This window comes from Mobula hypostoma, chromosome 1, assembly GCF_963921235.1.
Source record: "Mobula hypostoma chromosome 1, sMobHyp1.1, whole genome shotgun sequence".
NCBI classification, from domain to species: domain Eukaryota; kingdom Metazoa; phylum Chordata; class Chondrichthyes; order Myliobatiformes; family Myliobatidae; genus Mobula; species Mobula hypostoma.
The window spans coordinates 248,040,309-248,068,093 of record NC_086097.1 but is presented as its reverse complement, the minus strand read 5'-3'; the positions used below and the strand labels follow the sequence as shown (position 1 = coordinate 248,068,093).

Here is a 27,785-nt window from a genome sequence, read left to right as displayed (position 1 = left end):
AATTGCACCAGCCTTGATGAAATGGCAGAGCAGACTCGATGGGCCAAATGGCCTTACACTGCTCCTACATTTTATGGTCTAAAAACAAAGCAATCAGACTACAGAATACCGTCAAGATATCCAGCACAAATAGAATTATCCCAGCAGAATAATAAGTACTGCGATCACTCGAGTCGAGTTATGAAGTTCTCCCAAAGGCAAAAGGATCTGGTGCTTTCCCGGTGTATATGACACACAAACTTCTCTTGCTTTTAGCCAGGTCCAGGCGTCGCTTTTAACCGTTTTGAGGACAAACTCTGCCATCTTCATCGGGGATGTCTAGTTAGTGGTATAGATACTGTCATCCGTCCCTCTTGATTGGTTAGTCCTCAACCTATCAAGTTTCTGCTGTCTCACCTTGTTTAAAATCGTATTCCAGTTTTTACTTAGAATGAGGCCATCGTCTTTGCTAAAATTCTTATTTTCTAGTCTTATTTCAATGGTTTCCTTCACGAGGTGGTCCCAAAAGCCACTGGTGCGGCGCAGCAGTTCTGTGCTGTCAAAGTCAATCCTGAGGTCATTACAAATGCAAAGTTATACTACCACCGATTTCTCCGGGTAACCCAACGATGCACCTCCTAGCAACACACACAAAATGCCGGAGGAACTCAGCAGGCCAGACAGCATCTATGGAAAGGATTAAACAGTTGACATTTCAGACCGAGACCCCTCAGCAGGACTGGAAAAAAACAGGGTCAGAGTAGGAAGGTGAGGCGGGGGGGGAGAGATGAAGTAAAGAGCTGGGAAGTTGATTGGTCAAAGAGATGAAGGGCTGGAGAAGGAGGATCTGATTGCAGAGGCTAGAAGGCCATGGAAGGAAGGGAAGGGGGAGGAGCACCAGAGGGAGGTGATGGGTAAGGTAAGGAGATAAGATCAGAGGGGGAAATGGGAATGGGATATGCTCAAGGTGGGGGGGGGGGCGCAATTACCGGAAGTTCGAGAATTAATGCTGATGCCATCAGGTTGGAGGCTACCCGGACGAAAGATAAGATGTTATTCCTCCAACCCGACAGTGGCCTCATCATGACAGTAGAAGAGGTCATGGACTGACATGTCAGAATGGGACTGGGAAGTAGAATTGAAATGGGTGGTCACTGGGAGATCCCTCTGTTTCTGGCAGCGCTTAGCGAAACCGTCTCCCAATTCACGTCAGGTCTCACCAATGTATAGGAGGCCGCACCGGGAGCACTAGATATATTAGATGAGCCCAACAGACTCACAGGTGAAGTGTCGCCTCACCTGGAAGGACTGTGAGGTCCTGAATGGTCCTCCTCTACTACCGCAATGAGAAAAAGCGGGATCTCTCAGTGGCCACCCACTTCAATTCTACTTTGCATTCTCACTCCGACATGTCAGTGTATGGCTTCCTCTGCTGTTGTGATGAGGCCACACTCAGGTTGGAGGAGCAGCACCTTGTATTCCTTCTGGGTAGCCTCCAACCTGATGGCATGAACATTGACTTCTCTAACTTCCTGTGATTCCTCATCCCCTTCTTTCACCATTCCCCATTCCTGTTCCCCTCTCTCACCTTATCTCTTTATCTGCCCATCACCTCCCTCTGGTGCTCCTCCCCCTTCCCTGTGTTCCATGGTTTTCCACCCTCTCCTATCACATTCCCCTTTCTGTAGCCCTGTACCTCTTTCACCTATCAGCTTCCAAGCTCCTTACTTCATCCCTTCCCTCTCTCCCAGTTTCACCTGTCACCAACCACCTGGTACTTCCTCCTTCCCTCCACCACCTTCTTAATCTGACTTCTCTCCTTCCTATCCAGTCCTGATGAAAGGTCTTGGCCTGAAAAGTCAGCTGTTTACTCTTTTCCACAGATGCTGCCTGGCCTACTCAGTTCCTCCAGCATTTTGTATGTGTTGCTCAGATTTCCAGCATCTGCAGATTTTTTCATGTTTGGGGTATACCTCCTGTGCTTGATACGGTTTCCTCCGTGCCGATATACTCTGCTCTGCTTCCGGGGAATCGTGTAAGCGCCAGCTATCCTGATGAGACGATTGTGCACAACGTTCCTACAGAATGGCTACATGGCAAGGGAAATCAATCGGGTCCTTAAGAGGGCTGACGGAAAAACCAGGAAACCTAACGACGAGGAGCAACCCATCGCTACCGCCTGTCTTCGCTATATTTCCACAGTTTCTAGAAGGATCGCCAGGGTCCTGAAGAAATACCGGATAAGTACCATCCACGAATCTGTAAGGAAGCTCGATTCACAGCTTACGCAGGTGAAAGATGACCTGGGATGCACGGTGGAAACCCACACCAAGGAGCACAGGAGGTGAATATGTTTGGGTTACCCAGAGAAATCAGCGGTAGCAGAGCATTGCATTTGCAACGACCACAGAATAAACTTCAGCAGCACAAGACCCCGCTGATGGCTTTCGGGACCGCCTGGTGAGGAAGCCATTGAAATAAGACTGGAGAATAAGAATTTCAACAAAGATGTATGTCCTGCTCCAAGTCAGAACTGGATTTATGATTTTAATCAAGGTGGGACAGAGGGAACCTGATTGGTTAAGGACTAACCAATGAGGAGTGATGGATGACACGGGTATAAATATCACTGGACCAGACATGCCAAGTCATCGAAACATCGGTTAAAATCGACATCTGGACCTAGCTGGAAGCCCGAGAGGAGTTTCTGCCTTCTCCCAAGGGGTTGTTTATTGCTGGCTCCTCAGGTGGCTATGGTGGCCAATCCAGGGTCTATATAACTGGGATATTAGGGTGGATGCCCTCGATGGAGAACACGTATGCGTGACTTTGTCATGTGGAGCAGCTAATCCATGGGCCACCATCACACGGTCCTTGAGAGACAGGGTAAGATCCAGTGACATGGCGTGCAGGATGACTGGGGACTTCCACTGCTGCAGCCTCCCCCGCCACCCCCACTGCCGTTGTGATGTGTCGTCATCTTCTGCCAGCTCTACCACTGAGGTCTTGTTTGGATTGGTCTTTGTCTGGAACCTCCCCGTTAACTATGTATGTACCACTAACTTTCAAATCCTCTTTAAATTTTTAACTGCTGGGTCTCCTTAATTGTAGCTGATTGTGGTGACCAGAGGTAAAATATTGTTCTTCCTTGATTTGTCACAGGTGTTGCCAGGACTTGAGGACCTGAGCTACAGGGAAAAGTTGCATAGGTATACAAAATGGTGAGGGGTATAGATAGGGTAACAGTAAGCAGGCGCCACTGAGTTTGGGTGAGACTAGAACTAGAATTCATGGGTTAAGGGTGAAAGGTGAAATGTTTAAGGGGAACATAAGGGGGAACGTCTTCACTCAGGAGGTGATGAGAGTGTGGAACGAGCTGCCAAAGCAAGTGGTGAATGTGGGTTGATTTCAATATTTAAGAGAAATTTAGATCAGTACATGGATAGGATACCCTTGCAGTTTCTTAATTCTACCCACAAGGATCCTGTCGATCCTATGTCACCTCCTTCTAAGGATTAGATTTCATTTTTTACCAACTGTACCACCTCATCCCCTCTGCCTGTTTGCCTGTCCTCTCAATAGAATGTGTAACCTTAGATGTTGAGCTTCCAATGATGATCTTCTTCCAGCCACGGCTCAGTGATGTCCACAACGTTCTACCTGTCAATCTCCAACCGCACTACAAGATCATCTGCCTTATTTGGTATACTGTGTCATTCAAATATAACACCTTCAGTCCTGTATCCATCACCCTTTTGCCCCCATGTTACACTACAACTCAATGCACTGACAGTAATTTTGCCCTTTCATTTGCCAGTCCTTCCTCACATTCTCACTGCACACTGCATTTACTTGTATACCAACTGCCCCAGCTTCAGCCCCTATCACACTTGTTCCCATCCCCTTGCCAAATTAGTTTAAACCCTCCCCAACAGCTCTAGCAAACCTGCCCATAAGGATATTGTCCCTCTTGGGTTCAGGTGTAACCTGTCCTTTTTGTACAGGTCATACCTCCCCCATCAAGATCCCAATGATCTGGAAATCTGAAACCCTGTTCCTTGCACCAGATCCGCAGCCTCTCAGTCATCTGTGCTATCACACCATTGCTGCCCTGACGAGCGGGTGGCACTGGGAGTGATCCAGAGGTTACTACCCTGAGATCCTGCCCTTCAGTCTCAGCCCTGACTCCCTACGCTCACTGTGCAGGACCACATCCCCTTTTCGAGCTATGTCGTTGGTGTCAGTGTGCACCACAACCCCTGGCTGCTCACCCCCACCCCATGAGCCACACTGAGGCATCCTGGACCCCAGCACCGGAGAGGCAACACACTGTCCTGGCGGCTTTCTTTGCAGCTGCAGAATCTCCTGTCCGTCCCGCAACTACCGAGTCTCCTCGCACTCTTGCTCCACCTGACTTTAACTTTGCCTGCTGAGCCTCAGAGCCACTGGCCCGGCTGCAGCTGCTCTGCCCTGATGGGTCATTTCTACCACACACCCCCCTCCCCATCCCAAACGGTATCAGATGGGACACGCTTGTTTCTGAGGCGACAGGCCACAGGGGAATCCTGCACTAACTGCTTACTCCCTTCACTTCTCCTGGTGATCACCCATCTAGTCCGGGCATGACCACCATCTTAAAAACCTCATCTATGAGGGCATTCATTTCGAGAGGTATAGAATATAAGAGCAGGTATGTGATCTTGAGGCTCTATAAGGCACTCGTGAGACCACACTTGGAGTATTAGAAACACAGAAAACCTACAGCACAATACAGGCCCTTCAGCCCACAAAGCTGTGCCGAACATGTTCTTACCTGAGAGATTACCTAGGGTTACATAGAAACATAGAAAATAGGTGCAGGAGTAGGCCATTCGGCCCTCCGAGCCTGCACCACCATTTATTATGATCATGGCTGATATCCAACTCAGAACCCTGTACCAGCCTTCCCTCCATACCCCCTGATCCCTTTAGCCAAAAGGGCCATATCTAACTCCCTTTTAAATATAGCCAATGAACTGGCCTCAACTGTTTCCTGTGGCAGAGAATTCCACAGATTCACCACTCTCTGTGTGAAGAAGTTTTTCCTCATCTTGGTCCTAAAAGGCTTCCCCTTTATCCTCAAACTGCGACCCCTCGTTCTGGACTTCCCCAACATCGGGAACAATCTTCCTGCATCCAGCCCGTCCAATCCCTTTAGGATTTTATACACTTCAATAAGATCCCCCCTCAATCTTCCAAATTCCAACGAGTATAAGCCTAGTCGATCCAGCCTTTCATCATATGAAAGTCCTGCCATCCCAGGAATCAATCTGGTGAACCTTCTTTGCACTCCCTCTATGGCAAGAATGTCTTCAGATTAGGGGACCAAAACTGCACATAATACTCCAGTTGTGGTCTCACCAAGGCCTTGTACAACTGCAGTAGAACCTCCCTGCTCCTGTACTCGAATCCTCTTGCTATGAACGCCAACATCCCATTCGCCTTTTTCACCGCCTGCTGTACCTACATGCCCATTTTCAATGACTGGTGTATAATGACACCCAGGTCTCGTTGCACCTCCCCTTCTCCTAATCGGCCACCATGCTGGCTGAATCTACCGGTCTCTGCAGCTGTGAAGATATTGATTTAAATTGTGTGATTTAACATTGCAATAATTCTATGATTTACAAACGGTCAATTTTGAAATATTCTCTTCAATGCCTGTTGTCAAGTCATTGCATAATTTCTCAAGTATTGGATACATTTCTTAAAATCTTAGGGAAGTTCTGGCTTTGAAACTGGGCCAAAACACATCATTAATCATAATAATCTATGTGCTATAGTTACCAGTATGTTATGTCTTTTTATCGTCTTCTGGCTGATTTCAGCTGCCATCATGGCTTCCTAGAACAGAAGACGAAACAAAATTTAAACACCTTTTTGGAATAAAGTTTTAAAGATGGCACGATCATTAACTGGGGTGATACAGCACCAGAGACACGGGTTCAATTCCTGCCGCTGTCCGCAAGGAGTGTGTACGTTCTACCCGGGACCGCATAAACTTCCTCTGGGGGTTCTGGTTTCCTCCCCACTTTCTAAACACGTACGGGTTAGTAGGTTAGCAAACTCAGCAGGTACGGAGAAAAATAAACCGCCGACATTTCAGGCTGAAATCCCACATCAGGACTGGTAAGGAAAGGGGCCAGAATAAGGGGATGGGGGAAGGGAAAGGAGGATAAATTGGCAGGTGATAGATAACAGGTGAGACCAGGTGAGGAAGAAGGTATGTGGGTGGGGAAGGTGGACGAAGTGAGAAGCTGTGAGGGGATAGCCGAAAAGGCAAAGGGCTGAATAAGAAGAAATCTAATAGATTGGAGAGTGGAACAAGGGAGAAAGGGAAGGAGGGGGACCAGAAGGAGATGATAGGTAGGTGAGGAGAAGTGAAAGGGTTAGAGGGGAGCCAGAAAGGGGAATGGAGAAAGGGAAAGATAAGCTGAAGGGAGGGAAATAACGGGAAATTAGAAAAATCGATGTTCATGACATCAGGTTAGAGACTACACAGACGGAATGTGAGCTGCTGTCCCTCCAATCTGATGGTGGCCTCATCATTGCAGCAAAGAAGGCATATTGGAATAGGAATGGAAGGTAGAATTAAAATGGGAGGCCACCAGTAAAGCCCACCTTTGTGACGGATGGAGCAAAGGTGTATGACAAAGTGGTAAAGTATAGTAGCTGAGTTGGTCACGTGGGTACGATTTGGAGGTGCAGGCCTATTGCGCCGGGGGGCCTGTTAAAGTGCTGCACCTCAAAAGAAATATAAAGAATTAAAATAAATAATCATACAGAGAGAACAAGAAAACTTACTTCATACTTCTTCTTCTCCAGCAGCCATTCAATGTGGTCGTCCTGGTCCCGTTCCTTTGCCACTACAATGTCCCTTGGACTGATGATGTAAAATAGTGATTCACCATCAGAGTGCTCTGTATGAGAGAGCAGAGAGGGGAACACTCTCTATGTTATCTTAAACCATACAGATATGCAGAAACTTCGAGAGATGCACAGTGGGGAGTATCCTCACTGGTTGTATCATGGCCCAGTATGGAGAAACCAATGCCCAAGGACAGAAAAGCCGACAGAAGGTGGTGGATACAGCCCAGTCCATCGTAATCAAACCCCTCCCCACCACTGGGCACATCTACAAGGAGCGCTGTTGTAAGAAAGCAACATCCATCATCACAGAACCCCACCATCCAAGGCTATGCTCCCTTCTCGCTGCTGTCATCGGGAAGGAGGTACAAAGTTCAAAGTAAATTTATTAAAGTACACATAGATCACCATATATTGAGATATATTTTCTTGTGGGCAAACTCAGTAAATCCAAGAAAAGACCTCACCCAACTGGACAGACAAATAACCAGTGTGCAAAAGACAGCAAACTGCAAATACAAAAGAAAAGAAATAATAACAACAAATATCGAGAACTTGAGATGAAGAGTGCTTGAAAATGAGTCCATCCATAGGTTGCGGGAACAGTTCTCTTTAAGAAGGGAGGAAGGCAAAAGAAAGGAAACTACAGGCAAGTTAGCCTAACCTCAGTGGTTGGGAAAGTGTTGGAGTCTATTATTAAGGACGAGATTTCAGGGTACTTGGAGACTAATGATAAAATGAGTCAAAACCAGCATGGTTTCTGTGAAGGGAAATCTTACCTGACAAAGTCTGTTAGGGCTCTTCGAGGAAGTAGCAAGCAGGGTGGACAAAGAAGAGGAAGTAGATGTAATTTACTTGGATTTTCAGAAGGCATTTGATAAGGTGCCACACACAAGGCTGCTTAACAAGATAAAATCCTATGGCGTTACAGGAGAGACACTGGCATGGATAGAGGAATGGCTGACAGGCAGGAGGCAACAAGTGGGTATAAAAGGAGCCTTTTCTGATTTGCTGCCAGTGACTAGTGGAGTTCCTCAGGGGTCAGTATTGGGACTGCTACTTTTCACATTTTTTGTCAGTGATTTAGATAATGGAATTGATGGCTTTGTGGCAAAGTTTGTGGATGATACAAAGATAGGTGGAGGGGTAGGTAGTGCTGAGGAAGCAATGCGATTGCAGCAGGACTTAGACAAATTGGAAGAATGGGCAAAAAAATGGCAGGTGGAATACAGTGTTGGAAAATGTATGATAATGCATTTTGGTAAAAGGAACAATGGTGCGGACTATTATCTAAGTGAGGAGAAGGTTCAAATATCAGAGGTGCAGAGGGACTTGGGGGTCCTCATGCAAGATTCCCAGAAGGTTAATTTACAGGTTGAGTTTGTGATAAAGAAGGCAAATGCAAAGTTAGCATTTATTTCAAGGGGAATAGAATATAAAAGCAAGGAGATAATGCTGAGGCTTTATAAGACACTAGTCAGGCTGCATTTTTGTCAACAGTTTTGGGCCCCATATCTCAGAAAAGACGTGTTGTCATTGGAGAGAGTCCAGAGGAGGTTCATGAGGATGATTCTGGGAATGAAGGGGTTAACATATGAGGAGCGTTTGGCAGCTTTGGGCCTGTATTCACTGGAATTTAGAAGAATGCAGTGGGATCTCATTGAAACCTACCAAATGTTGAAAGGACTAGATAAAGTGGATGTGGAGAGATGTTTCCTATGGTGGGGGCATCCAGAACTAGAGAGCACAGCCTCAAAATTGAGGGACAATCTTAGAACAGAGGTAAGGAATCTTTTTTAGCCAGTAAATCTGTGGATATTGAGGTGAGTGAGATTTCCCCCTCCTTCGGCCCACAATGTTGTGCCGACCCTCAAACCCTACCTCCCATATAAGCCCCCCACCTTAAATTCCTCCATATACCTGTCCAGTAGTCTCTTAAACTTCACTGGTGTATCTGCCTCCACCACTGACTCAGGCAGTGCATTCCACGTACCAACCACTCTCTGAGTAAAAAACCTTCCTCTAATATCCCCCTTGAACTTCCCACCCCTTACCTTAAAGTCATGTTCTCTTGTATTGAGCAGTGGTGCCCTGGGGAAGAGGCGCTGGCTATCCACTCTATCTATTCCTCTTATTATCTTGTACACCTCTATCATGTCTCCTCTCATCCTCCTTCTCTCCAAAGAGTAAAGCCTTAGCTCCCTTAATCTCTGATCATAATGCATACTCTCTAAACCAGGCAGCATCCTGGTAAATCTCCTCTGTACCCTTTCCAATGCTTCCACATCCTTCCTATAGTGAGGCGACCAGAACTGGACACAGTACTCCAAGTGTGGCCTAACCAGAGTTTTATAGAGCTGCATCATTACATCGTGACTCTTAAACTCTATCCCTCGACTTATGAAAGCTAACACCCCATAAACTTTCTTAACTACCCTAATTAATGATCAGGTGTACAGGTGTGCCTAGTGAAGTGGTTACTGAATGTACTTTGTTCCCATAGCATGTCATTAGATTTGTTTTTATTTTGGTTTTCCCTGCTCTGAGTTGGCCATCAGGGCTGCTGTTGGGAACTGCAGATAGTTCTGCAAAGCGTGTAGCAAGTAGCAGGGTGATTTGTGTGGTTGGCCGCCTTTCACTGGCGAAGGGCTACTGTGTTCAGAGCCCTGGACTCACATTCAAACACTTGAGTTCAAATCCCACCATGGTGGCTCTGGAATTTAAATTAAGAATTGTGGAATTTACTTGACTCGTACTGAAGTGCAACTAACAGACTTCCGGATCGGCTGTGATCGGCTTCGTGACTTTTGACTCACTTTCATGAACTTCAGTTCTAATTGTTATTTGCTTACTTTTATTGTTTGCATGATTAGTTTTTTTTCCTCTGTACATTGTGTGTTTGACAGTCTTCTCTTTCGCTTAGCACCTAACTTCCTGAACTCACTTTGTAGAACCTCGTCACTCTCCCCACCCATGTCGTTGGTACCTACATGGACCACGACCTCTGGTTGTTCACCCTCCCACCTTAGAATGTTTGCACAATATGTTTCTTTTTCTGCACATTTTGTGTTTGACCGTCTTCTTTTTCAATGGGTTCTATTGGGTTTCTATGTTCTCTGGCTGCCTGTAGGGACACAAATCTCAAGGCTGTACATGCTATGCATAGTCTCCTAATAAATGTACTTCGAAGTCTGAACTTTGAATTTAAAAAAAAAGTCATTAATTAACAATGACCACAAAATTATAATAAAAATCCACTTTGCTCTCAGGAAGAGTAAGTTTGCTCTCTTTATGAGACCTTGCCTTGATGCAGATTCTGATTTATTTATGCAGAAGGCAGAGGGTCGTGGTGGAGGGAGTACATTCAGATTGGAGGATTGTGACTAGTGGTGTCCCACAAGGATCTGTTCTGGGACCTCTACTTTTCGTGATTTTTATTAACAACCTGGATGTGGGGGTAGAAGGGTGGGTTGGCAAGTTTGCAGACGACACAAAGGTTGGTGGGTTGTAGATAGCGTAGAGGATTGTCAAAGATTGCAGAGAGACATTGATAGGATGCAGAAGTGGGCTGAGAAGTGGCAGATGGAGTTCAACCCGGAGAAGTGTGAGGTGGTACACTTTGGAAGGACAAACTCCAAGGCAGAGTACAAAGTAAATGGCAGAATACTTGGTAGTGTGGAGGATCATACTGAACGGCGGTGCAGGTTCGAAGGGCCGAATGGCCTACTCCTGCACCTATTTTCTATGTTTCTATGTAACAACAGTGGATAGCAGAAGAGCATCTCTGAATGCACAACACATCAAACCTGGAAGTGGATGGGCCAAAGCAGCAGAAAACCACACTGGGTTCTGAAGGATGATAAATAAATCTCAATATGAATTTGACTACATAACTGCTCTCAATCATTGTACTGGGGTTTGGTATTGCTAGATAAATATTCAGCAACTTCAGCTCTTCGTCCATTCTGGAGAAGAATTCTAGTGTAAGTGTGTAGCTTACAGAAGGTCTGGCATGAGAAGGACTTCCTTCAAATACCAATCTGCAATTTGATACGCAAATTCAGATTCATGCATCTATCACATGAATATGGAAATATCCAGTGAAATACATCATTTGTGTTTACAAACAACAGAGTCCAAATATGTGCTGGAAGGAGCCCATCAGTGTCACCACCACTGTTCTCTCTAAGCTGTGCAGGTACATGTCTGCACAGTAACTGCAATGCTCCCACGCACATAACCCTTGTTGTCGTGAAGTTGGAAAAAGTTTACGAAATGTGTAAGATTTTCTTTGTTGTACTGTATTTGATTGAACCATTCAATTGGTAAATAAAATCAAAAGTATGTGTCCTTTCAATTTTAATTCTAAATATTCATAGTGCACATATTACACAAAAACAAAACATTTAAAGTTTTCAGGCCATATAAAAATTTTCTGCTTAAAGCAATGGTTGGTGCACACAGCAAAAGGCAGGAACATTGGTGACCATACATTCTGGGCCAACATACCATACCCACAGAGCTCAGCAGAACAACACAGAACACAACAAAACAGAGCACAACTAGTGACAAAACAGCAACAGCAAAACAAGCTACGTTCTTCCCTCCCAATCAGCTACCCACCCACAGACACAGCCCTCCAACTCTAAATGTTGTCTGTCTGCTTACTGTGAGGGGATAAAATAAAATCTGCATTCACTGGATGAATTATTAGTCTACACCCACCTTCACCATACAGGTAACATTACTGCCAATTTCTCACCCAAGCTGTAATCTCTGCATTCGTTCTCCTGGAAGCCCCGCACAGACAGAGCATCAGAAGAGATCTCCTCATATGTATCAGGCAAATGGTGGATGATGTCGAGCCGAGGCCTTGCACAGTGTTCGTTATCCTGCTCCGTAAAGAAGGAAGGGTATATCATTATCAAGAATCAAGATTGTCTATTCAATACACAGGTGTAAAGAAGCACAATTGTTCTTCTGGATCCGAAGCAACATAAAAAAAATCACAATAAATATAAAGAACACAATAAATTTAAACATAAAAGCAATCCAATAAAACAAGTAATTGTTGACCATGCTGTATGTACATACAATTAGCTTATGTACGTAGACTGGTTGTATGTACAGTGCTGTGCAAAAGCTTAAGCACATTCAATGCCTATAAAAAGAATTCACCCTCCCCCCCCCAACCCATAAGTTTCATGTTTAATTACAACATTGAATCACAGTGGATTTAATTTGGGTTTTTTGACACTGATCAACAGAAAGACACCTTTGTGTCAAAATGAAAACTGATCTCTACAAAGTGATCTAAATTAATTACAAATATAAAACAATTGATTGCATAAATATTCAGCCCCACTTTAATATGACACACCAAATCATTACTTGTGTAGCCAATTGGTTTTAGAAGTCACATAATTAGTTAAATGGAGATCTGTTTTTGGAGACCTGTGTGCAGTCAAGGTGTTTCAATTGATTGTAGTAAAATACCCCTGAATCTGGAAGGGCCAACTGCTGGTGAGTCAGTATCCTAGCAAAAACTACACCCCGAAGACAAAACAACACTCCAAGCAGCTCCACGAGAAGGTTATTGAAAAGCACAAGTTAGTAGATGGATATAAGAAAGTGTCCCAAGTCACTGAATACCCCTTTGAATACATTTAATTCTATCACATAGAAATGGGAAGATTATAGCACAGCTATAAATCTGCCTAGAGCAGGCCGTCCTCAAAAGCTGAGTGATCGTGCAAGAAGGGGACTGGTGCGGGAGGCCACCAAGAGACCTGTGATAACTCAGGAGAAGTTACAAGCTTCGGTGGCTGAGATGGGAAGAGACTGTGCAAACAACAACTGCCGCACGCGTGCGTCACCAGTTGCAGCTTTATGGGACAGTGGCAAAAAGAAAGCCACTGTTGAAAAAAACTCACATGAAATCTCGGCCAGAGTTTGCCAGAAGTCAGCGGGAAGAAGGTTCTATGGTCAGATGAAACAAAAACTGAGCTTCTATGTCATCAAACTAAACGTTATGTTTGGTGTAAGACAAACATGGCACATCATCAAAAAGCAGACCATCCCTACCGTAAAGCATGGAGGTGGCTGCATCATGCTGTGGGGATGCTTCACTGCGGCAGGCCCTGGAAGGCTTGTGAAGGTACAGGATAAAATAAATGCAGCAGAATACAGGGAAATCCTAGAGGAAAAACTTGACGCAGTCTGCAAGAGAACTGCAACTTGGGAGAAGATTTGTCTTCCAGCAAAACAATGACCCCAAGCATAAAATCAAAGCTACACAAGATTCACCACTGTCTGGCTAAAGAAATTCCTCCTCATCTCTGTTCTAAAAGGACACCCCTCTATTCTAAGGCTGTGTGCTCTTGCCTTAGACTCTCCCACCACAGGAAACATCCTCTCCACATCCACTCTATGGAGGCCTTTCAACATTTGATAGGTTTCACTAAGATCCCTCTCTTTATTCTGAATTCCAGTGAGTACAGGCCCATATGACAAGGCTTTCAATCCTGAAATCAGTTTCATGAACCTCCTTTGAACCTTCTCCTTATATTCCTTCTGGGTAGCTAGCCTCCAACCCGATGGCATGAATATTGATTTCTCCTTCGCCTAAAAACATTTTCCCTCCCCTGCCTTCTTCTTCAATACCCTCTCTCGCCTCTTATCTCCTCTCAGCTGCACATCACCACCTCCTGGGTCCCTGCCTGCTTCCCTTTCTCCTGTGTGCACTCTCTTCTCCTATCAGATTCCTTCCGTTCCAGCTCTTTACCTTTCAGACCCACCTGGCTTCACCTATCACCTTCTAATTATCCTCCTTCCCAATCCCTGTCTATTTATTCCGCTAACTTCCCCCTTTCTTTCCAGTCCTGAGAAAGGGTCTTGGCCCAAAACATCGACTATTCATTTCCACAGATGCTGCCTGACCAGCCTTTTGTGTGCGTTGCTTCCAAAGACTCTGATGTTAAATGTGCAGTTTTACACCTGATAAATGTTACATTTTATTGTACAGTCTTTCAAATCAGTAAATCTACCATAGTAAATGAATAGATTGGAATTTTAAATTATGTTTCAAATGCACAAAATTCCTTAGTGTAAATATTGTGCACATCAGAACAAGAGATTCTGAAAGTGCTGGAAACCCACAACAACATACAAAAATGTAGTAGGAACTCAGCAGATCAAGCAGCATCTATGGAGGAATAGAGCTGATGCTTCAGGCAGAGCCCCTTCATCAGCCTCTCTCCACAGAAGCTGGCTAACCTGCTGAGTCCCTCCAGCAATCTGTGGGTGTCAGGGCAAGGTCACTGAATCAACAGGCTTCAAAAGCTGGGTCTCTGTATCTCCCCCTGTCACTGGATCCTTGAGCGCATCATCAGGAGACCCCAGTCAGAGCGGATTGGAAATGACATCTCCTTCGTGCTGACAATCAACCCAGGTCCACCTGAAGGATTTGTGCTCAGCTCGCTGCTCTACTCTCTCCACACTCACGACCGTGTGGTTAGACACAGCCCAAACGACACCTTATATATTTGCTGATGATACAACAGTTACCGGCAGAATCTCAGATGATGACAAGGAAACATAGAAACCCTACAGCACAATACAGGCCCTTCGGCTCACAAAGTTGTGCCGAACATGTCCCTACCTTAGAAATTACTAGGCTTACCTATAGCCCTATAGTTTTCTAAGCTCCATGTACCAATCCAAAAGTCTCTTAAAAGACCCTTTCGTATCTGCCTCCACTGTTGCCGGCAGCCCATTCCACGCACTCACCACTCTCTGAGTAAAAAACTTACCCCTGACATCTCCTCTGTACCTACTCCCCAGCACCTTAAACCTGTGCCCTCTTGTAGCAACCATTTCAGCCCTGGGATCAATGATCACACGATCAATGCCTCTCATCGTCTTATACACCTCTATCAGGTCACCTCTCATCCTCTGTCGCTCCAAGGAGAAAAGGCCGAGTTCACTCAATCTGTTTTCATAAGGCATGCTCTCCAATCCAGGCAACATCCTTGTAAATCTCCTCTGCACCCTTTCTATGACTTCCACATCCTTCCTGTAGTGAGGTGACCAGAACTGAGCACAGTACTCCAAGTGGGGTCTGACCAGGGTCCTATATAGCTGCAACATTACTTCTTGGCTCCTAAATTCAATTCCACGATTGATGAAGGCCAGTACACCATACGCCTTCTTAACCACAGTGTCAACCTGCGCAGCTGCTTTGAGCGTCCTATGGACTCGGACCCCAAGATCCCTCTGATCCTCCACACTGCCAAGAGTCTTACCATTAATACTATATTCTGCCATGATATACAGTATACAGGAGTAAGATAGATCAGCAGGTTAAGTGCTGTCACAACAATGACCTTGCATTCAACATCAGTAAGACCAAGGCGTTGATTCTGGACTTCAGAAAGAAGTCAAGGAGCACTACCTCACGATTTTGCTTTATTTTTACACTATTATTTTATTCTTTAATATATTTCTTATTTAACCTACAGTGATTTTTCAATGTATTGCGCTGAACTGCTGCTGCAAAACAGCAAATTTCACGACATATATCAGTGATAATAATAAACTTAATTCTAACTCTGATGGAACAAAAATGTAATTCTCACACACATTACTCTTCCATTAATTGCACACCCTTAAGACCATAAGACATACAGTATTAGACACATAAATATATATACACAGGGTGCCTAAGATTTCTTCACAGTATTGTAGTAATTTAAGTATTGCACTGTACTGCTGCCACAAATGAAAAGAACAAATTGCATGACGTATGTGAGTGATGATAAACCTGGTTCTGATCTGGGTCTCTATAGTGGACTGAGAGTGGGAAGGGGGCAGGGAGAGGGGAATCATGGTTGGGAAAGGGGAAGGGAGAGGGGAGGGAGCAGGAAGCACCAGAGAGACATTCGGTAATGATCAATAAACCATTTGTTAGGAATGAAATGACCTTGCCTGGTGCCTCATTGCTGGATGTGTCTGTGCCCATACCACGCCCAACCCCTGGCATTCCTTCTCTGCCGCCTGTCCCACACACCCTCCTGTGGTGCTCCACCTTCACCATTCCCAACATCCTCTGCTCCCACCAGATTTACAAAATTGATTTCCGCTCCAATACTGTGCAAAAGTCTTAGGCACTTTTATATATATATATTAGATCATTTGGCCCCCATTGAGTCTGCTCCATCATGGGTGATTTATTACCCCTCTCAACCCCATTCTCCTGCCTTTTCACGGTAATTCTTGATGTCCTTACTAATCAAGAACGTGTCAACCTATGCTTTAAATATACTGTTAGTTAAAACACGATGTTTTGAATATGCCATTACCTTCTGCTCCAAGGGCTCCTTCACATACATGAGGAGGACAAGGCGTTCACCGAGGGGTGCAAGTCCACTGATGTAAAACTCTGATTCAAAGGCAGACACTGCAAAGAAAAGGAAACATTAGACATCAGAGTTTCTTTCATACAGTAGAGAGGCAAGGAAGACATTATCATAGCTTGCTTAAAACATGATCTTGTTGGTGTTTTTAACTTTATAATGAATACTGGAAACAGTACTTTAAAATGTGGACCAATGAGATAGAAGTGATGGAGCTCTGCAGTGGCATTTGACCTTTTAATTTAATTTTATTTACTGATACAGCTCTGTAACAGACTCTTCCAAATCAATGAGCCTGTGCTGACCAATTAAACTCATGTGACTGATTAACCTACTAACCCGTACATCTTTGGAATGTGGGAGGAAACCAGAGCAACTGGAGGAAACCCCAGGAGAACATGGGGAGCAGGGTTCAAAGGTGAAAGTTGAAAGTAAATTTATTTTTTATATCTATAAAATATTTTATATAAAATTTATTTTATATATTTTATGTCTAAGACTGTACTGCTCCTGCTGCAAACAAAAACAAAATTCCATGACATATGTATTAACCTGATATGGGTCTCTAGAGTGGAAAGGGGGCAAGGAGAGGAGAAATCATGGTTGGGACAAGGGGAAGGGAAGGGGGGAGGGAGCGGGAAGCACCATCGAGACATTCTGCAATGATCAATAAACCAATTGTTTGGAATCAAATGACCTTGCCTGGTGTCTCAGGGCTGAGTGTGTCTGTACTCAGCCCTGGCACTCCCTCCCTGTCAGCTGTCCCACATCCCTTCCGTGGCACTATACCTTCGCCATTCCCGATATCCTTTTCTTCCGCTAGATTTGCAAACTTGCTCTCCATCCCACACTGAGTACCTAAAACTTTTGCACAGTACTAAATACTAACCTGAGACTCATTTTCTTGCAGGCATTCACGGGAGTTACAAAGAAACACGATAGAATCAATGAAATAACACACACGACAAAGACAGACAAGCACTGCGCAAAAGACAACAAACTGTGCAAACTCAAAAAAGGAAGAAAGAATTAAATAAATAAGCAATAAATATTGAGAACATGAGCTTTAGGGAAATACAACCTTCCTACAGACAGCAGTGGGAATTGAACCTGGGTCACTGGCACTGTAGTAGCATTATGTTAACGACTATGCTAATATGTCGACTTGATAAAAATGTATTGATTGTCTCTGTGAGTTCTAACCTCTTTTCAGAACAGAGGAAATCTCTTTGAAATTGAACAAATGTATTACATTCTGAAACATGCCCAGGTACATTATTATTTTTCAATTATTATTTAATTTACTGTAAGCAATCAAGATTTTTTAAAATATTGTTCAAATAACACTTTATAACATGAGGTCTGCAGAGAGCGCTGTAGTTACTCTCTGAAGGAACACAACTTTTCAGTTCTAAGAGGAAATCAATACCAGTTCCACTTAGCCGTGCTGAATTGTAGGGGAACCAAACGCATTCTCTGTTTCCACGAGGAGACTGCATCACGGGACTCAAACAGGTTACTTTAAAATCTGAACCGCATTATCAAATGGCACCTTGCATTGTTTGTCAGCAAGAGAAGTAAGCATTTCTACAGGAATAAAACCACTCAGCAACTGAGGAATCCCAGCTTCCTAGGGAAGCTTATACACAATGTCATCTTAATAGTTTTAGATAAGTACCTCCATGCAGCACAACACAAAACAGCAGGTTGTTTTTTACCATTCCCATCAGCTGGGAAATGCCTCCTCACAGCGACCATTGCGAGAAGCATCTGATGGCTCTGGGCCTGTACTCACTGGAGTTTAGAAAACTGGGGGGCAAGCTCATTGAAACCTATCAAATATTGAAAGGCACTGATAGAGTTAACATGGAGAGGATGTTTCCTCCAGTGGGCGAGTTTAGGACCACAGGGCTCAGTCTCAGTGTCCCTTTAGAGCAGAGATGAGGAGAAATTTCTTTAGCCAGAGGGTGGTGAATGTGCAGAATTCATTGCCACAGATGGCTGTGGAGGCCAAGTAATTGGATATATTTAAAGCAGAGGGTGGTACGTTCTTCATTAGTAGGGGTATCAAAAGTTACGGGAAGAAGGCAGGAGAATGGAGTTGAGAGGGATAGTATATCAGAGGGGCTAGCTTCACTCACCCCATCACTGAACTGTTCCCATAACCTAGAGACTCATTTTCAAGGACTCTTCACGTTCTCGATACTTATCTGTTTATTTATTATTATCCTTTCTTTCTTTCTTCTTCTGTCCTTGCACAGTTAGTGAAATGCGTGAGCAGGGTGTGATTTTGGCTCTGGTGGCTTTTAAGCTAACCCAGTTACAGCATCATGCTTCCTGTCTGCTGATAAAGTCGGGGGGTGGGGCGGGGGGGAGGTGAGATTCTCACAAATAATCAGGTGATGACTTAAGTTCAAAGTAGACTAAGAGTCTTCCACTGGCCGTCCAGGCTCGGGGCTTCAGTTCAGGATTAGCAACCCCGACTGGTGAAACAAAACTGCTACAGGAACAGCAATGAAGAATCCTCCTGCAACTGAGGGCGTCGGTATTCCTGAGTCTCCACCAGGGACGTGCACGACCGACAGTGGTGAAAACAGAGAGGAAGCTACTGGCACGATGAAGGAAACCCTGAACACCACCAGAAATGGAGGACCATCTCCGTCCAGTGGCAAAATGGGCAGCAGCCATATTGTCATCAATATAAGGCAGGGCAAATACTAAATAATTTTCGCAATCAGTAAACCAAGGGGTGAGAAAAAAATAGGGGTGGTCTGGGTCATAGCCTGACGGCCAATCGGAGATCCAGTTTGAACCCTGAAAGTCAATCGGAGTTCTGGATCGAAACCCAAAGGTCAATCAGAGGTTTGGATCGAAGTCCAAAGGTCAATCGGAGGTCCAGATCAAAACCCAAAGGTTGATCGGAGGACTGGATCGAAACCTTTGAGACTTTTTTTTTTACCGTGCCCATGGTCTGCTCTTTATCAAATTACGGTATTGCTTTGCACTGTTGTAACTATATGTTATCATTATGTGGTTTTTGTCAGTTTTAGTCTTGGTATGCCCTGTGTTTCTGTGATATCATACTGGAGGAACATTGTATCATTTCTTAACACATGCATTTCTAAATGACAATAAACGAGGACTGAGTGTCCTCATAATCTAATCTAATCTAACCTGAAGGTTGATCGGAGGACTGAATCAAAACCTGAAGGTCCATTGGAGATCTGGATCAAGGCCTGAAGTTTGGTTGGAGATCCAGATTAAAGCCCAAAGGCCAATCGAGGGAACGGATTGAAGCCCAAAGGCCGATTGGAAGTCTGGATCAAAAGCTAGAGGTCGATTGGAAGTCCAGACGTCAAGGCCCAAAGGCAAGAGCCTGGGTCTGTGAGTATCTGCGAGGGAGGGAGAAACGGGGCTTGTTTTGCTATTGTTGCTTTGTCGCTTGGTATGTTCTGTGCTGTCCTACAGAGCATCGTGGACACTCTTTGTTGGCACCGGAATGTGTGTTGTCCCTTGCAGGCTGCCCCAGCACATCCTTGGGTGCTTTGGTTGATAACGCAAATGACGCATTTCGCCATTTGTTTCAATGTAGGTGTGATAAATAAATCTAAATAATTTCAAACTTGTCAAAGAACAAAGTAACGTCAGAACATGCACATACGATTAAGGCAGAAGGAGAAATAGTGGAAAATCATGTTTTGTATAAGTTTAGACACAGATATATTTTTAAACATGAATAAATTATAATCCACAGAAGTATTTTTTCAGGACATATAGTGTTTGCTAATATTAACTTAATATGCCATTAGTTTTACAACACAACAGTCAGGGTAACGAGTTACAGTCTGCCAATTGTGAAATTGGGTTTAATTTCCCACAGCTGTCTGAAAGGAATTTCATTGCTTTTACCGTGACCTCTGGGTACTCCCCATATTGCAAAGCCGTCCGGTTTAGGGTTAATAATTTGTGTGCATGCTATGTTGGCAAGAGAAGCATGGCGACAGTTACAGATCGGCATCTATAACATTGTGGACACCACTGAATCATGGCTGAAAGGAGCTTGTATTTAGGAGCTTAATGTCCAAGGATACATATTGTATCGAAAGGACAGGCAGGAAGGCAGAGGGGGTGGTGTTCCTCTGTTAGTAAAGAATGAAATTAAATCATTAGGAGGGGGTGACACAGGGTCGGAAAGTGTTGAATTATTGTGCATAGAGTTAAGAAACTAGCTGATGGGAGTTGTATACTGACAGCCAAACAGAAAAAAGGATGTGGCCTACAAATTACAATGGAAAGTAGAGACTGCGTGTCAAAAGGGCAATGTTACAATAGTCATGGGGATTTCAATATGCAGGTGGATTGGGAAAATCCAATTGGTGCTGGACTCAAATAGGGGGAATTTCTGGAATGCCTGCAAGAGCAGCCTGTGGTTGAGCCCACTAGGGGTCAGGTATTCTGGATTGGGTGTTGTGCAATGAACCAGAATTGATCAGAGAGCTTAAGGTAAAAGGACCCTTATGGGAAAGTGGTCATAATGTGATCGAATTTGAGAGACAGCATCTATGCAGAGGAACAAACAGTCAACATTTCAGGCTGATCATTTCCACAAATGCTGCCTGACATGCTGAGTTCCTCCAGCATTTTGTGTATATTACTCTCAATTTCCAGCATCTTCAGAATCTTTTGTGTTAACGAATTTTAGATTTCTGTAGTACACCTTTTATGCTTAAAAATGTCAATCTTGCTACCAGCTTCACAGTGTATACTGGTAGTTTTATTGTCATTATAACTGGAAGGTTCCTACGAAGGATTGTGAGGACTGCTGAGAGGATGATCAGGGTCTCTCTTCCTACCATCAGAGACATTTATCAGGAACCTTGATACACACAGCCCTTAGAGTGTCAATGATTCCTCCAATCCATCCCATAATCGCTTTGACTCCCTACCATCAGGCAGGAGGTACCACAGATGAAGACAAGGACTGTTAGAATCTGCTGTCAGGATGAGGCTTTTCATTCTAGGACGAGGGAGATATCTTCCTTTTTTAAAGAAAGGGGCTTCCCTTCCTCCACTATCAACTCTGCTCTTAAACGCATCTCCCCCATTTCACGTACATCTGCTCTCACTCCATCCTCCCGCCACCCCACTAGGAATAGGGTTCCCCTGGTCCTCACCTACCACCCCACCAGCCTCCGAGTCCAACATATTATTCTCCGTAACTTCCGCCACCTCCAACGGGATCCCACCACTAAACACATCTTTCCCTCCCACCCCCTCTGCATTCCGCAGGGATCGCTCCCTACGCAATTCCCTTGTCCATTCATCCCCCCCATCCCTCCCCACTGATCTCCCTCCTGGCACTTATCCATGTAAGCGGAACAAGTGCTACACATGCCCTTACACTTCCTCCCCTACCACCATTCAGGGCCCCAAACAGTCCTTCCAGGTGAGGCAACACTTCACCTGTGAGTCGGCTGGGGTGATATACTGCGTCCGGTGCTCCCGATGTGGCCTTGTATATATTGGCGAGACCCGACGCGGTTGGAGGAACAACACCTTATATTCCGTCTGGGTAGCCTCCAACCTGATGGCATGAACATCGACTTCTCTAACTTCCGCTAAGGCCCCACCTCCCCCTCGTACCCCATCTGTTACTCATTTTTATGCACACATTCTTTCTCTCACTCTCCTTTTTCTCCCTCTGTCCCTCTGAATATACCTCTTGCCCATCCTCTGGGTCCCCCCCCCCCGCCGTCTTTCTTCCCGGACCTCCTGTCCCATGATCCTCTCGTATCCCCTTTTGCCTATCACCTGTCCAGCTCTCGGCTCTATCCCTCCCCCTCCTGTCTTCTCCTATCATTTTGGATCTCCTCTTCCCCCTCCAACTTGTTCCGCTTACATGGATAAGTGCCAGGAGGGAGATCAGTGGGGAGGGATGGGGGGGATGAATGGACAAGGGAATTGCGTAGGGAGCGATCCCTGCGGAATGCAGAGGGGGTGGGAGGGAAAGATGTGTTTAGTGGTGGGATCCCGTTGGAGGTGGCGGAAGTTACGGAGAATAATATGTTGGACTCGGAGGCTGGTGGGGTGGTAGGTGAGGACCAGGGGAACCCTATTCCTAGTGGGGTGGCGGGAGGATGGAGTGAGAGCAGATGTACGTGAAATGGGGGAGATGCGTTTAAGAGCAGAGTTGATAGTGGAGGAAGGGAAGCCCCTTTCTTTAAAAAAGGAAGATATCTCCCTCGTCCTAGAATGAAAAGCCTCATCCTGACAGCAGATTCTAACAGTCCTTGTCTTCATCTGTGGTACCTCCTGCCTGATGGTAGGGAGTACCGTTTTGCTGAACATCTGTGCTCTGTCCGCCAGAGAAAGCAGGATCTCCCAGTGGCCACACATTTTAATTCCACGTCCCATTCCCAATCTGACATGTCTATCCACGGCCTCCTCTACTGTAAAGATGAAGCCACACTCAGGTTGGAGGAACAACACCTTATATTCCGTCTGGGTAGCCTCCAACCTGATGACATGAACATCGACTTCTCTAACTTCCGCTAAGGCCCCACCTCCCCCTCGTACCCCATCTGTTACTCATTTTTATGCACACATTCTTTCTCTCACTCTCCTTTTTCTCCCTCTGTCCCTCTGAATATACCTCTTGCCCATCCTCTGGGTCCCCCCCCCGCCGTCTTTCTTCCCGGACCTCCTGTCCCATGATCCTCTCGTATCCCCTTTTGCCTATCACCTGTCCAGCTCTCGGCTCTATCCCTCCCCCTCCTGTCTTCTCCTATCATTTTGGATCTCCTCTTCCCCCTCCAACTTTCAAATCCCTTACTCACTCTTCCTTCAGTTAGTCCTGACGAAGGGTCTCTGCCTGAAACGTCGACTGTACCTCTTCCTTGAGATGCTGCCTGGCCTGCTGTGTTCACCAGCAACTTTGATGTGTGTTGCTGTTAGAATGGGAACCAGTTTCTTAGATTCTTACCCCAGATCACCACCCAGGTCTCATCATCTATGAAGTGCCAGCAGCGTTATACTCTTGACTTTTTAACCTGCGTATATGCACCTTTTTATTTGTTAGTTTATTTATGGTAAATCTCCGAGAGGACCGCAACCTTATCACAGGGTTTAGAGGGTTGAGTGCCTCAATGACCTGGATAGCTGTGATGGCCAGAGTCAGGGCTTTGGCTCTTGGTAGGGTCACCCATGCCGAACAGGTCAAAGGGAAGAGGCCAGACTAAGAGTGGTCCACCAATCCTCCAGGTTCGGGGAATTAGCTCAGGGATAACAACCCTGATTGGTCAAAACAAAGATGCTACTGAAACAGTACTGAAGAATTCTTCTTTATCTGTGAGATGGTATGGAGAGACAGAGATGGAGGACCTTCTCTGCCGCCCCAAATGCCAGTGGCATAACGGGCATTACCCTCCTGCCCTTTATGGTAATATTACTGTATGTGTTGTGTGCATGACGTAATGTGTTGTGCACTTTGATCTGGAGGAACGTTTTGTTTGGCAACGTGTGTGCATGGATGAATGACAATCACAGTAATTTGTACTTGAACTTGGAAGTTTGTGTTCATGAACTTAGCAGTGACGTTTTCCTTCTTCGCACTCCAGAGTTTGCAGTCCGTAATTCCACGCAGGCCTGTGTTTTCAACAAAATATAATTCTCAGGGATGTGCTGAATCACTCTGAAATACATTCAGAACTCGGACTATTCATATCCAACTTTGACCTGCCAAATGGACTACAGACTGAAAATGTGATTTTTTTTTTAACAAAACACCAGAAATCAATTCAGAGTATATCAGCGGGGGAGGAAAAAAGAATGTTTCCTATGATTTATTAATGAAATATCTGGAGAACTGCTGCAGAGCAGAACACAGAAATTCAGCACTTCCAATGGAAGTGGCCATTTCCAGTATGAAGTCTGAAGCAAATACCTCTGCAATTACTCTGCCATTTCTCCGTTCAATGTAACCATCTCCGTAGTATTTTTTCCAGCAATCCAATGTCCACTTTGGCCTCTCATTCTTTATGCATTTAAAAAAACACTTTTGCAATTATCTTTTTATTGGCTAGCTTACTCTCGTATTTACCCTGGATGCATGGAATGCCCTGCTGGGGGTGGTGGTGAAGTCAGATACATTAGGGTCACTTAAGAGACTCTTAGATAAGACCATAAGACAAAGGAGCAGAAGTCGGCCATTCGGCACATCGAGTCTGCTCCGCCATTTTATCATGAGCTGACTCATTCTCCCATTTAGTCCCACTCCCTCGCCTTCTCACCATAAACTTTGATGCCCTGGCTACTCAGATACCTATCAATCTCTGCCTTAAATACTCCCAATGACATGACCTCCACTGCTGCCCGTGGCAACAAATTCCACAGATTCACCACCCTCTGGCTAAAAAAATTTCTTCGCATCTCTGTTCTGAATGGGCGCCCTTCAATCCTTAAGTCATGCCCTCTCGTACTATACTCCTCCACCATGGGAAACAACTTTGCCACATCCACTCTGTCTATGCCTTTCAACATTCAAAATGTTTCTGTGAGGTCCCCCCTCATTCTTCTAAACTCCAAGGAGTACAGTCCAAAAGCAGTCAAACCTTCCCCATATGTTAACCCTCTTATTCCCAGAATCATTCTAGTGAATCTTCTCTGAACCCTCTCCAACGTCAGCACATCCTTTCTTAAATAAGGAGACCAAAACTGCCCACAGTACTCCAAGTGAGGTCTCACCAGCACCTTATAGAGCCTCAACATCACATCCCTGCTCCTATACTCTATTCCTCTAGAAATGAATGCCAACATTGCATTCGCCTTCTTCACCACCGACTCAACCTGGAGGTTAAACTTAAGGGTATCCTGCACAAGGACTCCCAAGTCCCTTTGCATCTCAGAACTTTGAATTCTCTCCCCAGTTAAATAATAGTCTGCTCATTTACTTCTTCTACCAAAGTGCATAACCATACACTTTCCAACATTGTACTTCATTTGCCACTTCTTTGCCCGTTCTCCCAATCTAAGTCTCTCTGCAGACTCTCTGTTTCCTCAGCACTACCGGCCCCTCCACCTATCTTTGTATCATCAGCGAACTTAGCCACAAAGCCATCTATTCCATAATCCAAATCGTTGATATACAACGTAAAAAGAAGTGGCCCCAACACGGACCCCTGTGGAACACCACTGGTAACCGTTAGCCAACAAGAATGGGATCCCTTTATTCCCACTCTCTGTTTCCTGCCAATCAGCCAACGCCTTATCCACATATGTAACTTTCCTGTAATTCCATGGGCTCTTGTTTAGCAGCCTCATGTGCGGTACCTTGTCAAAGGTCTTCTGAAAATCCAAATACACAACATCCACTGCATCTCCCTTGTCTAGCCCACTTGTAATTTCCTCAAAAAATTGCAATAGGTTTGTCAGGCAGGATTTTCCTTTAAGGAAACCATGCTGAGTTCTGCCTATCTTGTCATATGCCTCCAAGTACTCCATAACCTCATCCTTGACAATCGACTCCAACAGCTTCCCAACCACTGATGTCAAGCTAACAGGTCTATAATTTCCTTTTTGCTTCCTTACCCCCTTCTTAAATAACAGAGTGACATTTGCAATCTTCCAGTCCTCCGGAACCATGCTAATGCCTCCGCAATCTCCACAGCTACTTCCTTCAGAACATGAGGGTGCATTCTATCTGGTCCAGGCGATTTATCTACCTTTAGACTATTCAGCTTCCTGAGTACTTTCTCTGCTGTAATTGTGATTGCGCACACTTCTCTTCCCTGATACCCTTGAGTGTCCAGTATACTGCTGATGTCTTCCTCAGTGAAGAGTAATGCAAAATACTCGTTCAGTTCCTCTGCCATCTCCTTATCTCCCATTACAATTTCTCCAGCATCATTTTCTATTGGTCCTATATCTACTCTCTGTCTTTTACTCTATATACTTGAAAAAGCTTTTAGTATCCTCTGATATTATTTGCTAGCTTCCTTTTATAGTCCATCTTTTCCCTCTTAATGACCTTCTTAGTTTCCTTTTGTAAGCTTTTAAAAACTTCCCAATCCTCTGTCTTCACACTAATTTTTGCTTCCTTGTATGCCCTCTCCTTTGCTTTAACTTTGGCTTTGACTTCTCATCAGCCACGGTTGCATCCTTTTTCCATTCGAAATTTTCTTCTTTTTTGGAATATATCTGTCTTGCACCTTCCTTACTTCTTGCATAAACTCTAGCCACTGTCCTTCCTGCTAGTGTCGCTTTCCAGTCAACTTTGGCCAGTTCCTCTCTCATGCCACTGTAATTTCCTTTACTCCACTGAAATACCGACACATCGGATTTCGGCTTCTCGTTCTCAAATTCCACAGTGAATTCAATCACGTTATGATCATTGCCTCCTAAGGGTTCCTTCACCTCAATCTCTCTAATCACCTCCGGTTCATTACACAATACCCAATCCAGTACAGCTGATCCCCTAGTGGGCTCAACAACAAGCTGTTCTAAAAAGCCATCTTGTAGACATTCTACAAATTCTCTCTCTTGAGATCCAGTGCCGACCTGATTTTCCCAATCCACTCACATGTTAAAATCCCCCACAATTATCATAGCACTGCCCTTCTGACAAGCCTTTTCTATTTCCTGTTGTAATTTGTAGTCCACATCCCTGCAGCTGTTTGGAGGCCTGTATATAACTGTCATCAGGGTCCTTTTACCCCTGCAATTTCTTTGCTCAACCCATAAAGATTCTGCACCTTCTGACCCTATGTAACCTCTTTCTAATGATTTAATACAATTTCTTATCAATAAAGCCACACCACCCCCTCTGCCTACCTGCCTATCCTTCCGATACACCGTGTATCCTTGGACGTTCAGCTCCCAGAGACATGCATCCTTTAGCCACGTCTCAGTGATGGCCACAATATCATACCTGCCAACCTGTAGCAGTACGAGAAGATCATCCACCTTATTCCTTATGCTGTGTGCATTTAAGTATAATACTTTAAGTCCAGTATTTGGTACTTTTTGCTTTGATTGCACTGCAACTCATCCCAATGGCTGCAAATTTGCCCCATCACCTGCCTGTCTTTCCTGACATCTTTACTGCTCACTATCTTAGATTCATTTCTGTTTCCCCCCTCCTCCGCGCTATCATTCCGGTTCCCATCCCCTGCCAAATTAGTTTAAACTCTCCCTAACAGCTCTATTAAACCTTCCTGCCAGGATATTAATCCCGTTCGGGTTCAGGTGTAACCTGTCCTTTTTGAACAGGTCATACTTCCCCAGAACAGATCCCAATGATCCAAGAATCTGAAGCCCTGCCCCCTGCACCAGTCTCTCAGCCACGCGTTCATCTGCCTGATCCTACTATTCTTGCCCTCGCTAGCACGTGGCACAGGTAGCAATCCTGAGATTACTACCCTGGAGGTCCAGGTCCAGATCAGTACACAGCACACGAATGACAGAAAAATGGAGGGTTTTGTGAGAGGGAAG

The 27,785-nt window shown here is 44.9% G+C and overlaps 1 protein-coding gene across 3 annotated transcripts in view; it reads right to left on the bottom strand.

Annotated features, from left to right (window-relative positions):
* The window catches only part of vps41 (VPS41 subunit of HOPS complex), a 237,190-nt gene that overhangs the window by 69,657 nt on the left and 139,748 nt on the right, over positions 1 to 27,785 (bottom strand). For all 3 annotated transcript variants that reach the window (XM_063042399.1, XM_063042407.1, XM_063042410.1), the window contains 4 exons: positions 16,245 to 16,342; positions 11,648 to 11,777; positions 6,823 to 6,938; positions 5,806 to 5,862 (listed from right to left, as the gene is read on the bottom strand). In XM_063042399.1, coding sequence (XP_062898469.1) covers positions 5,806 to 5,862; positions 6,823 to 6,938; positions 11,648 to 11,777; positions 16,245 to 16,342 — 401 coding nt within the window. The remainder of the gene's footprint in view (positions 1 to 5,805; positions 5,863 to 6,822; positions 6,939 to 11,647; positions 11,778 to 16,244; positions 16,343 to 27,785) is intronic.